This window comes from Eptesicus fuscus, chromosome 4 (genome assembly GCF_027574615.1).
Source record: "Eptesicus fuscus isolate TK198812 chromosome 4, DD_ASM_mEF_20220401, whole genome shotgun sequence".
In the NCBI taxonomy this organism is placed as follows: domain Eukaryota; kingdom Metazoa; phylum Chordata; class Mammalia; order Chiroptera; family Vespertilionidae; genus Eptesicus; species Eptesicus fuscus.
Genome location: NC_072476.1, coordinates 1,443,183 through 1,457,306, shown reverse-complemented (window position 1 = coordinate 1,457,306; position 14,124 = coordinate 1,443,183). Strand labels below are relative to the sequence as shown.

Genomic DNA, 14,124 nt, shown 5'->3' with positions numbered 1-14,124 from the left:
GACCCCTCAGGGGATGTCCAACTGCCAGTTTTGGCCCGATCCAGGGGCCTCTGACAATCCTGGACCACTGGCTCCTAATCATTCACCTGCCCGCCTCCCTGGTCGCCACTAACTGCCCCACCATACTGGCCTATTCACCCCTCATTGCCTCTGCATGCCAGCCTGACCACTCCTAACTGGCCCCCTGCCAGCCTGGCCACCTCTTACTGCCCCCACACCAGCCTGGTTGCCCCTAACTGCCACCCTCCCCCCCCGCCGCCGGCCTGATTGTCCCTCACTAACCCCCCTGCTGGCCTGGTTGCCCCACACAGCTTGCTTGTGTAGTCATTTGGTCGCCCCTCACTAACCCCACTGCTGACCTGGTCATAGGCAGCCATCTTTGTGAGGGTGTGATGGTCAATTTGCATATTACCTCTTTATTATATAGGATTGGAGGATTAAGACAGAGCCCCTGTTACTCAAGGAGCTCAAATTCTAGTAGAGGAAATTTATGCTATAGTATATTTATGCTATAGTAAAATCAGTGACTGAGATATGTATAGGAAATGTGTGGAAGTACCAAGGAGTAAAGGAGTGGGTGTGGTTGGAAGAGACAGTGTACAGTGAGTCACAGTAGCAACCTTAAGGCTAAGTCAGAGTAATCAGCCAAGGGAGAGGAGCAGTGTCAGGGAGGTATCCAAGGCATAAGGGGAAGCTTGAACCCACCCCGAGACACTTGGAGCAGGCTCTATGCAAGCTGCTAAGCCCACACCAGTATCAGTAACATAAGACTTATGTCTTGACTTATGTCTTCTGCTTGCCCCTCCTGATCCTACTGATTTCTGTCTTGACCCTGCTGCTCAAGTATTGCATCAAGTCCTACATAGAAGTTCATGCAGTTCTCCAGAATTAGTACTATCTTTCATTCAACAATTAAACTATGCAGCACTCAGGCACAAGGAAAGTTGGCATCTAGGGAAGAGATGAGGGGGTGGGAGGACAGAATGGAAAGCTTCCCACAACCTACTTACACCCGGGGCTTTTCTTACTTTTCGTTCCATTGTCAACCATCTGTGTCTTAAATGCGCAACTATGGTTCCATGAACACTTTATTTCTCTCAACACCAGAGACACTAAGTTCAAAGCATTGTCCTTGCCTCTCCTCCTGGAGGACTGGTACCAGACTCCTCTTTAGTGTCTACACATGTCCTAATTCTAAGTTAGTCTGGCTAAGTCTTAGCACTATTTTCCAGGTTTAGATTTAGAAATGATGAGATTCATTCAAAAGAAAGAGGAAAGTTTCCTTCTTGTGTTCTATGCTCCTGACCTCAAGCTGCACCTGCTTGGTCACCCAGTCCCCTGCCCAGGAAACGTGCATGGCTCACTGCCACGTGCAGAGCTGGAGGCTGCTGCCCAGCCAGATACAGTGGCAAGAGGGGCCCCTCAGTGGTCACTGTTGCCTATGGCTGACTTATAAGTAGGCCGGGTAGGCAGTGAATTCAAATCTTTCCCCACGAACACAAAGCCCTGGTGCATAAAGGCAGAGACACTGATGTGGTTAGATTTGGGTTTACATCCCTGCTCTGCTATGTATAAGCAGTATGATCTTGGGTAAATTACAGTCTCCCGGATTATAAAATACTTCCACTTCATTAAGTCCCTGGAAACTAGAAGTATAACCATAGAGTTTCTACATAAAACTTTCTTACCTTAAGTGGCAGAGGATCATGGCTATTTTTGAACTCATGGTCAAAAACAAAAGCAACCATCACTCTTTCAGAGTTATTCTCTTGCTTAACATAATCTTCAAAATCTCTTTCTGAAGGAAAGCCTTGAACTGTAAAAAGAGAAAACCCTAATATGTGAGTTGATCACTTAAAGACACAATGTCTGACAGTCCTTCCTATCTTTAAAATGGACAACACTTTACATGGATGAAAGGCTATCAAAATATTATAAATTTCAAACCACTGTTGCTAAAACATTGGTATAATGAACCAATATTTGGAGTACATAAAATTTTTAGGAGTTGCCCAAGTTTTATCACAAGCTTAGAATACAATTCCTCATTATAATAACTGCACATTGAAGATACTCTAAGAAAAAGGGTGTTTCATATTGTGTTTTGAAATTTCCAACTTAAAGGAAAATATAAACAAAATTTATCTATGCAATCTATTCAAAGTCCGATACTATTGTGATTTCTAACATATAAATAAAAAATAGTCAGAAATAGAGGAATAAAACCACTTTATAGTTTTAATATTTGAGGCAATTATTTATTTTCTTTTTTATTAAATTTACTAGAGGCCCAGTGCATGAAATTCGTGCACTGGGGAGGGTGTCCCTCAGCCCAGCCTGCACCTTCTCCAATATGGGGCCCCTCGGGGGATGTCCAACTGCAGGTTTAGGCCCTGTGGAATCGGGCCTAAACCTGCAGTTGGACATCCCTCTCACAATCTGGGACCCCTGGCTCCTAACTGCTCACCTGCCTGCCTGATTGTCCCCTAACTGCTTCCTTGCTGGCCTGATTGACACCTAACTGCTCCTCTGTGGGCCTGGTTGCCCCCAAATACCCTCCCCTGCTGGCCTGATCACCCCCAAGGCTTTTATTAGTATAGATATGACCCTGCACAGAAAATTTTACTAACCCTGCTTTACAATAAGGGCTTGACGATTGAATCATTAGGACCAGACACCACGATTTCCTTTCTTTGAACAGTGGAGGGAATACTTATCTTGTCTTTAAGTTGCCCGGAAATTAAAATGAGATTATGACTTAGAAAAGTATAAAAGCACCATATAAAGACAACTGTCTTTTTAATGAAATGGCAAAATGAAAAACACTTTTTATTCTCCCCTTCCTTCCTTTACAGCTTTTATTTAAACTTTGAAACTTATAAAAATTTCACTCCAATTTTCATTTCTTTACATTCAACATTATTTTGTATTGGTTTCAGGTTTTATATTAGTTACAGAATAGTGGTTAGATAATCATATACTTTACAAAGTGTTCCCCTGATATTTCTAGTACCCACCTGGCATCACACCATCATTACAACACTATTGACTATATTCCCTATTTAAGTGACAATGGGTTTACAGGTTCCTTTCAGTCTTTCTTTTGTGTTGCTCGTCCTTCCTTTTCTTTCTCACTTCTTCCCTCATTTTCTTTATATAGTATCTCAATTGGCCATCAAAGCTCAGTGAAGGCACTGGGACACGCTTCATCCATTTTACAGACCAGGAAACTGAGGCCAATTCCAGTTGGCTGTGGCACTTGACTCAGCACACAGGAAGCCCTCAGAGCCATGCTCTTTGCCCTTCCTAAGGGGCAGCCACCCGGCAAACAGAATAAACCTTCCAGTCAGGCTTCTGAGCCTCTTTCTCAAGCACCTCTTCATTGCGGATGCTCCACATTCTTTCCTCTCCCCCCATTCTTTCCTGCCCCCCCCTTCTCCGAAGCAGGTGGAAGGCTTCGCACTCACTGCCTAGGCATGCTCTGCCATGAGGCAGGGCACTGTGGGCTTGCTTTTGGGTCAAGGCAGGAGCAGGAGTCACTGCCTCTGAAGTGTGAAGGCCACCTGAGTGAGGCCCGTTAGCACTGGGAGCTTCTCTGAATCACATCAGTCAGTCCAGTACCCTGCAGTGCAGCATCCCTCCACTGAGGTGGCACCACCCCTCAACCCCCGCCTCAGGGGTGAGGGTCCTTGCCCCTCTGCTCGGGAGTCCTTCCATGGCCCTTGATCCCTGGCTGGGCCCACCCACGTCTTGGGGCCACTGCAGAACCTCTGTCTCTCTGCAGATGAGGCAGGTCCCTGCCCTCGGTCTCCATGAAGCTATGAATCTCAGCAACCCCATGCCTGCAATGTGCCCAGGGACCCCCAGGAGCGGCTAATGTCCGGCCTCGCCTCCCCTGGGCAGCGATCTTCCCAGGGACCGCCGGGGAGCGGCTTGGCAGGTCCGGCCTTGCCTCTCCAGGCGGCGATCTTCCCAGGGACCCCCGGGAGTGGCTAGGCAGGCTGCTGCCCCTCCTGGGGCCTGTAATGGACCCGGACCCCTCCTGTGCCGTCTGGCACTGCCCACCCCACCGCCTCCCCGGCCACGGATCGGTACCTTGTGGGTGGTGTCTGGCGCTGCCCGCAGGGCCTCCTCTGCCCCATGGACCCATACCCTGGAAGCAGGCCATGGTGCTGCCCGCCCTGCCTTCATATGCAAATTAACCGCCATCTTTGGTGAGTTAATTTGCATACTCACTCACTCTGATTGGCTGTGGGCATAGCGAAGGTACGGTCAATTTACATATTTGTCTATTATTAGGTAAGACTAGAGGCCCAGTGCACAAAAATTCGTGCACTCAGGGGGGCCCTCAGCCCGGCTTGCACCCTCTCACAATCCGGGACCCCTTGGGTAGGGTCCCTAGGCCTGGCCTGAGATCAGAGCCTATCAGGGCTTTCCTTCCCCGGGCTGCAGGCAGCTGGCCCCACCCCCACTGCTGCCACTGCTTGCCATCTGTGCAGCGCTGTCGCCCCCTCCTCTGCCACCAGTGGCCTCCCTCTGCAGGTGACAGGCTGGAGTGCAATGGCTTGCTTGGCTGGGGGTGGGGCCAGCCCTGCGAGGGGCCATCTGCCTACCTGATCTCCCCTAACCACTTGCTTGTCTGCCTGACTGCCCCTAATGCTTGCTTGGGGGCGGGGCCAGCCCAGTGTGGAGCCATCTGCCTACCTGATCTCCCTTGCCTGCCTACCTGATCACCCCTAACCGCTGGTCTGCCTACCTGATCTCCCCTAACCACTTGCCTGCCTGCCTGATTGCCCCTAACTGCTTGCTTGGGGGTAGGGCCAGCCCAATGAGGGGCCATCTGCCTATTTGATCTCCTCTAACCGCTGGCCTGCCTACCTGATCACCCCTAACCACTAACCTGCCTACCTTATCACCCCTAACCACTGGTCTGCCTACCTGATCACCCCTAACACCTCTGCCTGCCTGCCTGATTGCCCCTTACCGCTTGCTTGGGGGCAGGGCCAGCACTGACTTCCAGATGGTCAGCCTGCAGTCATTACTAGTTGTTACAATCCAGGATTTTTATATATGAGGATTGAGGTAACACTACTTAACAAAATTATACAGCTTTCAGGTGTACAATTCCACAACACATTATCTGTGCACTGTATTGTGTGTTCACCACCCCAAGTCAAGTCTCCATCCATCACCATTTATCCTACCTTTACCCTCCTCCATCTCACTAGCCCCTCCTCCCCCTGGCAATTCACACTGTTGTTCATGAGTTCTTTCTCTTTTTTGCCCAGTCCCTCCACCCCCACCATCCAGCCCCCAACACTGACAGCCATCAGCTTGCTCTCTATGAGCCTGTCTCTATTTTGCTTGTTAGCTCAGTTTGTTCATTAGATTCCACATATGAGTGCCATCATGTGGTACTTGTCTTTCTCTGTTGCTTATTTCACTTGCATAATGCTCTCCAGGTGCATCCATGCTATTGCAAAGGGTAAGATTTCCTTCTTTTATACAGCCAAGTAGTATTCCATTGTGTAAATGTCCCACAGTTTTTTTATCTACTCATCTTCTGATGGACACTTGAGCTGTTTTCAGATCTTGGCTACTGTAAATAATGCTGCTTTGAACACAGAGGTACATACATTCTTTCTGACTGGTGTTTGAAGTTTTTTAGGATATAGTCCCAAAAGTAGACTCACTGGATCATAAGGCAGTTCCATATTTAATTTTTTGAGAAAACTCCTTACTGTTCTCCACAGTGGCTGCATCAGCCTGCATGCCCACCAGCAGTGCATGAAGGTTGCCTTTTCTCCACCTCCTCACCAGCACTTGTTTGTTGATTTGTTGATGGTAGCCATTCTGACAGGTGAGGTGATATCTCATCGTGTTTTTAAATTTGCATCTCTCTGATGATTAGTGATACTGAGTATCTTTTCATATGTCTATTGGCCATTTGTATGTCCTCTTTGGAGAAGTGTTTATTCAGGTCCTTTGCCCATTTCTTAATTAGTTTTTCTTGCTGCTCAGTTTTATAAGTTCTTTATAAATTTTGGATATTAATCCCTCATCAGATGTATCAGTGACTTGTTTTCAGCTAGTCTTCAGCAAGTTGGCTATTCAGGCTGATTGCTCTATAATTTAATCGTAATTCCAGTTTGGTCCTGAGAGGAAGTGAGTATAGCTTCCACCTACTCCATCGCCATCTTGGATCCTTATTTGCCACAATTATGTTTCAATATTTGAGCTCATCCATCAAGGAATTTAGCCTAAATCAAATTTAACATAATTGAAATTCTTTTAATGTGACAACCATTGTAGTTCTAAGATATAACACTTAGGCCTTTAAATATCAGTATATAATTTGTGTACACTAAACATTTTCTTAGGAGCAAACATGTTTTTTTCTTAAATTATCTCAGATTTGGCCAGTAGGAGCCTGTAAGCATGTTTCTGACGTGAAGAGGATAACAAAGGCTTCAACAGCCTGATTCCAGGTGCGTCCCCCAAGAACTGCCCTCTCGCAATCCAGGACCCCTCAGAGGATGTTGGAGAGCCGGTTTCAGCCAGATCCCCGCAGGCCAGGCTGAGAGATCCACCAGTGCACAAATCCATGCACCAGACCTCTAGTAATGTAAAATGCTTGGAAATAACCAGCAAAAAATTTAAAAATTCTCATATAATCACTTCCAGTTCTAGCTATGATAGAGTAGCTTACACAAGATTAAACTTTCCCACTGCATAAAAGTTGAACAAAATCTATAAAACTGCTTGAAATGCACAAGGTGAATTGCCCTGAAAGCAATTGCCAAATGTTGCTGATTTACTGAGTTGAAGAAAAAGAGATGAGAGTTCAGGCTGCCAAAATGGATGGGACTTAAGAGGCAAAATTCCAAAGAGAAGACAATAGCAGAGAAGTGAGGTGAAAATTCAGCATGTATATTCCCCTGAAATCAGTGGCCAGCTCTGACCCTGGGCATGCACAGGGTAAGACTGCAAGAAACCAGCAGGTGGCAGGACACAATGCTGGGCAGTGATTGCAGCAGCTGGGCAGTGCTCAGAGAAAGAATGGAGTCCACGCCTCACTAAGGTAGGCAGGCTTCATGCAGACTTCCAGCTGACCCCTAGGCAGGCCACACCCTAAGAGCAATGACCACACCCTAGGAGAAAAGGTGTCCCTCAGAAGTAAAAAGAAAACTGAATAGAGCACTCCTTACTGGCACTTAAACCAGTCTTCACTGGAATCAAGTTGACAGCCCTCTAGAAGAAAACTTAAACCCTAAAAAGCCTCTAATACTTTTCACCCACAATTTCTGTCATTAAAATATAAGATATATAGGAAGGTAAGAGGGGGAGAGGGAATGGGAGACATCTGTAATACTGTCAACAATAAAATAAAAAAGGTTCATAAATAAAGTAAAATGAATGCATATAAGATCCTATCTAATAAAGAGGGGATATGCAAATTGACTGTCACACCATCACAAATATGGCAGTGCCCATAGCCACAAGATGGTGGCACCCAGTCCCCTCAGGCTCACTGGAGTCCCCCAGTCCTTTCAGCCCAGCTGGGGGGTTGCAGGTGCATGGTGCGGCCAGCCCTGCCCTCAGCCCCCCAGCTGCCCAGGGCCGGCCCAAGGTGCTGGCAAGCCTCGGAAGGCGGCTGCCCAGCCTCCCAGGGCCACCTGAGGCTCAGGTAACCAGGACCAGCCAAGGCTTGTGCTGCCGGCAGTGGCAGCAGCAGAGGTGTGATGGGGGCATCGCCTTCCCCTGATCACTGGGTCACCTCCTGCCCCAGAGGGCTCCTGGTCTGTGAGAGGGGGCAGGCTGGGCTGAGGGACCCCACTCCAGTGCATGCATTTTCATGCACCAGGCCTCTAGAATGTTATAAAACAGGACTCAATGACTTAAGAGAAAAAACGTACACAAGTAATCCAGATATCAGAACTTTTTGGTAGGGATTCTAAAGTTACTATAGTTAATAAATTTAAAAATAAAATATTTTTTTAGAGAGAAATGGAAAATTTCAGAATTGAGAAATATTTTTAAAGCAATTCAACAGAAAGATTCCATGACCTAATAATTTCAAAATATATAAGCAAAAAGGAAATTTTAATATTATTTTAATATGTATAACCTTTTAAGTATTGATGACACCTAGTTGAAAATGTAATACCCTCCTCAACAACTAATGGAATAAGTAGGTAAAAAATAGTGAGAACACAGGAGGTTTGGAAAGCGTGATGATTAACCAACTTGACCTAGGTGATGTTCATAGGACACCACAAGCAAATGCTACAGAACACAGTCTTACATATGCACATGGACCATTCATCAAAATACTCTATAAACTAGCCATAAACAACTCTCAAAATTTCAAACTGACATTACAAAGTGTATGCTCTTATTCAAGGAAATTAAAATAAAAGCAACAACAGAAAGATAATAACTAATCCCCAAATGTTTGGAAGTTAAATAATATACTTCTAAAAATCCCATGTATCAAAGAAGGAATCAGAATGGAAATTTCAGAATATTTTGGGTAACCCAGAGTAGCCTGTAAGAGACTAAATTTATTAGAATATTTGTGGTGTATAGTTAAAAATTATTGAGATTTTGCATTCTTCAGCTTCAATGGTGTTTTTATAATAAAAAATGTTTTGAGATGTCACCTACTCTCAAGGACTCTCAAATCCATTGAGAAACAACAACAACAAAAAGATTGAAAAAAATACGCTGCTGAATAAACATATGTGTATAAAGAGTGGGGGCATTGGAGAGATGCCCACCAAACTTCTGATGATTTTTATTTCTGGGAGGAAGAGGAGAGAAATTGAGTTAAGAATGTGAGGGTAAGTGAAGAATGGGGAACTTTTATAATAATTCTAAATAGCCTGAGTCTTCTATACAGCATTCCTCTGTGACGCGGGCAACATTTTTATCTAAGTGATGTTTGAAATAACGGACAACTGTGTATGCTTCCAGGAGGAGGACTCCTCCTTATGCTGTCCCTTCGAATACCTCTGACACGCCATCATGTACCCCTGGAGTTATACTTCCCAGGGTTTAAACAACACAACTAGAAACAAGGAATATTGAGTATCACAGGATTGGATAATAATCTAGAATAAAATAAATTGATCATCTAGTTTTTAAATACTACTATTAGCTTTGAGATCTAGGAAAATATATTTTTATCTGAATTTAACTCTCAAGTTTAACCAAGCCATGTTGTTATACTTAGGAGATTATTACCTGGTTATGATGACATCTTACAATGTTTTACTTGGAAGATTATGCCCAGTGAAAAGGTTGCAAGTGTGTCTTCGCTGAAACAATTTAATAATGCTTTTTTTCCCCCCAGAAAACCTTAATTTCTAACCTTTAAAATTGTAGTGTAGATCTCTTTTCACAGTTTCAACGATATCCTTCACCACAACACTTTTGGAAGGCACAAAAGCCATTTCCCACACCCTAGAAGGGACTTCTTTGAGGAATACAGGCAACTGATTAACAGGCTGCCGAGAGTATTTGAAGGGCCCACTCTTCGTGATAGCCGCAAACCTGCGTGTTAACAGAAGCACGCCAACGAACAGGACAGTCAGGATGAGCTCCGCAACCAGAGCCGTGCACTGCCGGCGCTGCGAGAGGAAAGGAGACTGTTAGCCGAAGAGCATATTAACTTCGCAGATGACTGACTATTTGGTATTAACAGCCTCTTCATAAAAGAAGATATAGATGGCAAAAAAAAAAAAAAAAAAAAAAAAGCTCAATATACTAGTACACTAGCAGCAGTTTCCTGGACTGTCTTTTCTCTCCTCCTATGAGTCATTCTGCTGTTCTTTCACTCTCTGAAGACCCCACTTATGTGCAAGAGATAACCCCGCTCCAGAAACTGCCACGGTATGAATGAAATGCAGTGACTGGACTGTCAGATTATTCCCATGACCATCTCTTAGATGTTGCAATAATCCTATATATAGCTCAACTTACCTTTAAAATAAAATTCTTCCACAGAAGAACCATAAATCTCTTCAACTCCAACAAATCCATTCTTCAACTCTAAGGAGGAAGTAAACTTTTTTTTAAAAATAAGATTCTCTAAAAAAGGTAAATTTTAGACAATTATTTAAATTTTAAATACTTAATTTTCTCATCAGTCTTAAAGGATGACAACAGAAACAAAAAACATTTGAAATATTTCAGAAGTTGTTTCTCATTATATTTTTAATTTAGACAGCATCTACTGAGCTTCTAATAATATACTAAACTTTAAGCACAAGAAATGGTCAGTGAGTTACTGATGCAAGTTTCCAGGTAAATTTGGCCAGTAGCTTTTCCAATTCTTATCAAAATACAAATTCAAAACAATACAAAACAAATCACCACCATCGGCAAAAAGCAAATTAAAAGAACAAACATAAAATAACATCAAACTTGTAAGCCAACATGCCACTCAACAATTTGTGAAATTGGAAATACCTACATTAACAACATTACTAATGGGAGCAGATTCATTCTTAAATTTAATGAATATTTTCTGAATATCTACCATGTGCCATGTTAAGTGTGGGTGCACAATGAGAAACAAAACAAAGAAACCCTTCCCTCATGGTGTGAGTGGGCGGCATGGTAGGTTATTATAACCCAGATATAAGGACAGACAGCCAAGATTGATTTGCTAGCTCTACCACTTTCTGTGTGACCTTGAATACTTAACTCCAATTTGGGGGGGCTACCAGGAAGAGAGCTGAAATTTGGGGCCAAGAAGGGAAGGCATATCCTATCTAATAAAAGAGAAACATGCAAATTGACCATACCTCCACTATACCCACAAGCCACTCCCACCAACCAATCAGGAGCGAGTATGCAAATTAACCCAACCAAGATGGCGGCAGCCATGGAGCTGGAGCAAGCAGGCTTGGGTTGCCCCCGGCAATGGAGGAAGCCAAGCTTCCCCTGCCCTGGCCTCCACTCAAGGCTACAAAGTTTCAATTATAGAAGATAAATAAATCACAGACACCAGGGCCTCCGCTTGGGTCGCTGGGGGGCGTGGCCAGCCTGCAAACCACCACAAGCCTCTTGCTCAGGCTGCCCCACGCCCCAAGGGAACCCCCACCCTGATCCTGGACACCTTTCAGGGCAAACCAGCCAGCCCCCACCCATGCACCAGGCCTCTATCCTATCTAATAAAAGAAAATATGCAAATTGACTGTCACTCCCACACACAAGATGGCTGCCCCCATGTGGACACAAGATGGCTGCCACAAGATGGCCAGCAGGGGAGGGCAGTTAGGGGTGACCAGGCCGGCAGGGGAGGGCAGTTGGGTGCGACCAGGCCGGCAGGGGAGGGCAGTTAGGCATGACCAGGCTGGCAGGAGAGGGCAGTTAGGCGTGACCAGGATGGCAGGGGAGGGCAGTTAGGGGCAATTGGCCTGGCAGGGGAGCAGTTAGGCATCAATCAGACTGGCAGGGCAGTGGTTAGGGGGTGATCAGGCAGGCAGGAAGAAGCGGTTAGGGGCAATCAGGAAAGCAGGCAGGCAAGGAGTTGGGAGCGAGCATTCTGGATTGTGAGAGGGATGTCCAAATGCCCATATAGCACCGGGATCGGGCCTAAACAGGCAGTTGGACATCCTTCGAGGGGTCCCAGATTGGAGAGGGTGCAGACTGGGCTGAGGGACACACGCACCACCACCTCCCATGCATGAATTTTGTGCACTGGGCCTCTAGTCTTATGAATAAGAATGAATGTGGCCCAAACCAGTTTGGCTCAGTGGATAGAGCATCGGCCTGTAGACTCAAGGGTCCCAGGTTCGATTCCGGTCAAGGGCATGTACCTTGGTTGTGGGCACATCCCCAGTAGGGGTGTGCAGGAGGCAGCTGATTGATGTTTCTCTCTCATCAATGTTTCTAACTCTCTCTCCCTCTCCCTTCCTCTCTGTAAAAAATTAATAAAATATATCTAAAAAAAGAAAAAATGAATGTGAAGGGCACTGGCCTTCACAGGGATTGCAGCCCAATTTCAAGTAATTTCTATCTCTGATACCAGATGAAGATGATTCCCAGATCACAAATGCCTACAAGTGCCTGGCATAAAAAACAACTCCACTCTGGAGAAAAATAATACCATCCTAGAATCAAATATTCCTACAAGCAATTTTTCTGAATCTGGGCCAAAATTATCAGAAGCAAAATTTAAAATAACTATTTTTTTTCTTTATATTGAATTTATTGGGGTGACACTGGTTAATAAAATTATACAGGTTTTAGGTGCACAATACTACAACCCATCTTCTGTACACTGTATTGTGTGTTCACCACCCCAAGTCAAGTCTTCAGCCATCACCATTTATCTCCCAATATACCCTCCTCCTCCCATGCCCCCAGTTCTCCACCCCCACCACCAGAAATGCCCACACTGTTGTTCATGTCTATGAATTATTTTTTTCTTGCTCAATTCTTCCACCATCACCCCTGTTAGAAACAATGCGAGTCCCCCAAGTCAGGGGTCCTGGCAGAACACAAAACATACTTAGGAGCCAGGCAGCAAGGCAAACATCTTTACTTCTACATAGAAGGGTGCACACACATGGGCTGGAAGTGCACACACTGAGTAGGTGGTCTGCTCGGGATTTATAATCCCTGATGCATGTGACCTGTCCCTTGCTCTTTTTGGAGCTCAGGCGCACAGTCTTTCATAATTGGCTAATTCAAAGGGAGGGGCTGGCCTTTGCTGTTTCAAGATGGCGGTCCCCAGGGGAGCTGCAAGCCATGTGGCCAACATGGCGGCTGCCAAGTCACGCAGTCCAAAATGGCGGCTGTCTAAACTGTTCTTTGACAGAAAAGATGATTTGCTTCTTCTCATAATTATTTGTTTCTTCTCACAATTCCCCCTTTTCTTTATTTAAACTCTTTTCTTCATTCAAACTCGGCTGATACTCATTGACTTTCCTGCTCTGCAGTGTCTAGGAGAAGACTAATTTGCTGTTTGGTCAATGTGGTTCCAATTAGCCCTTGGATAAGACATGGGACGATGTGACATCCCATCACTGTAGCTCCTAACCAAAGGGGTGAAGTGGACACCATCACTCTAGTGCATCAGAGAAAGGACCCTCGATCCCAGGTTCCAACTCACTCATCACTAAAGCTGCCGATGCCTTAGGCTCAGTGATGGTTCCTGTGCTGTGTTGTCAGGGATGGATGTACAGCACTGGCCCCAACATTACACATGTTCCTCCTTTTTATGCCAGAATCATATCCAAGGCCAACCCGTTCTCCCAGGTCACCCTGCTGCTGGCATCTAGCTGTTCACGATCCCTTTAGCTGCATTTCAAGCATAGTTAATGAGCCTTTGCTGGTTCTAGAAAATGTAATTAATCCACCACATTCTTGTTCACAGTGGGCCACCAGCACAGGACAGACTCAAACCCTGCGGCAATCTGATTTCCAGCCTTAAACTCCTTGGCACCCCTCCTGGAACCCCAATGGGATCTGTGTGTATATGGGGATCCAAGGAGCCCTCCAGATGCTCTCTCCTCTTCCTAGTCTGTCTGTCCATTGAAAAAGGTTTACTATATGCCAACGTCAAAGGGATGGCCAAATGTATCAGAGCATAAGGTCCACTCCAACTGCTGGGCAAGGCCACAAGTCAGGGTCCCCCATAACACCACCAGACATCAGTATGGGGTACTGACAGTGCAGCACGATGGGCTTCTGAGGATACTCGGCCATTTACACATCCAGATAAATTTCTCATAAACTCCAAGCACTGTTCCCCCCCTTGAGAGGCAGGAGGCATAGTGTACATCAGAGGATGGGCCGGATAGTTGTTTTTTTGTTTTTGTTTTTGAGTGGGGGGGTCCTGGCTCTTTACCTCTGTTGAATGGGAACAACAGGGCGAGAGTCTTACAGGAAGCATTTTCCCAGGTGGTTTCATCCTGGTATGAGGCAAGCACATATTCCATCCCGTTACTGTCTGAGGTCCATCCGAATGGAAATGGGACCACTTAGGCCTCTAGCCTTCCAGCTGCACAAGCGTAACAGTGGCTTTTATTTAGGGTGTACACAGAGTATTTAATCCATTCCACCCAGGCATTCATTCCCTTACTTCCTACTTCTATTTGCATGGTGGTG

At 45.4% G+C, this 14,124-nt stretch overlaps 1 protein-coding gene across 1 annotated transcript in view; it reads right to left on the bottom strand.

Moving 5' to 3' along the window:
• The window catches only part of LOC103302875 (phospholipid-transporting ATPase ABCA3-like), a 289,346-nt gene that overhangs the window by 260,988 nt on the left and 14,234 nt on the right, over window positions 1–14,124 (bottom strand). Inside the window, exons 2-4 of the mRNA XM_054714402.1 lie at window positions 9,985–10,053; window positions 9,374–9,632; window positions 1,689–1,816 (exon numbers count right to left, since the gene is read on the bottom strand). Of these exons, the coding sequence (XP_054570377.1) occupies window positions 1,689–1,816; window positions 9,374–9,632; window positions 9,985–10,044 (447 nt within the window). The 5' untranslated portion in view covers window positions 10,045–10,053. The remainder of the gene's footprint in view (window positions 1–1,688; window positions 1,817–9,373; window positions 9,633–9,984; window positions 10,054–14,124) is intronic.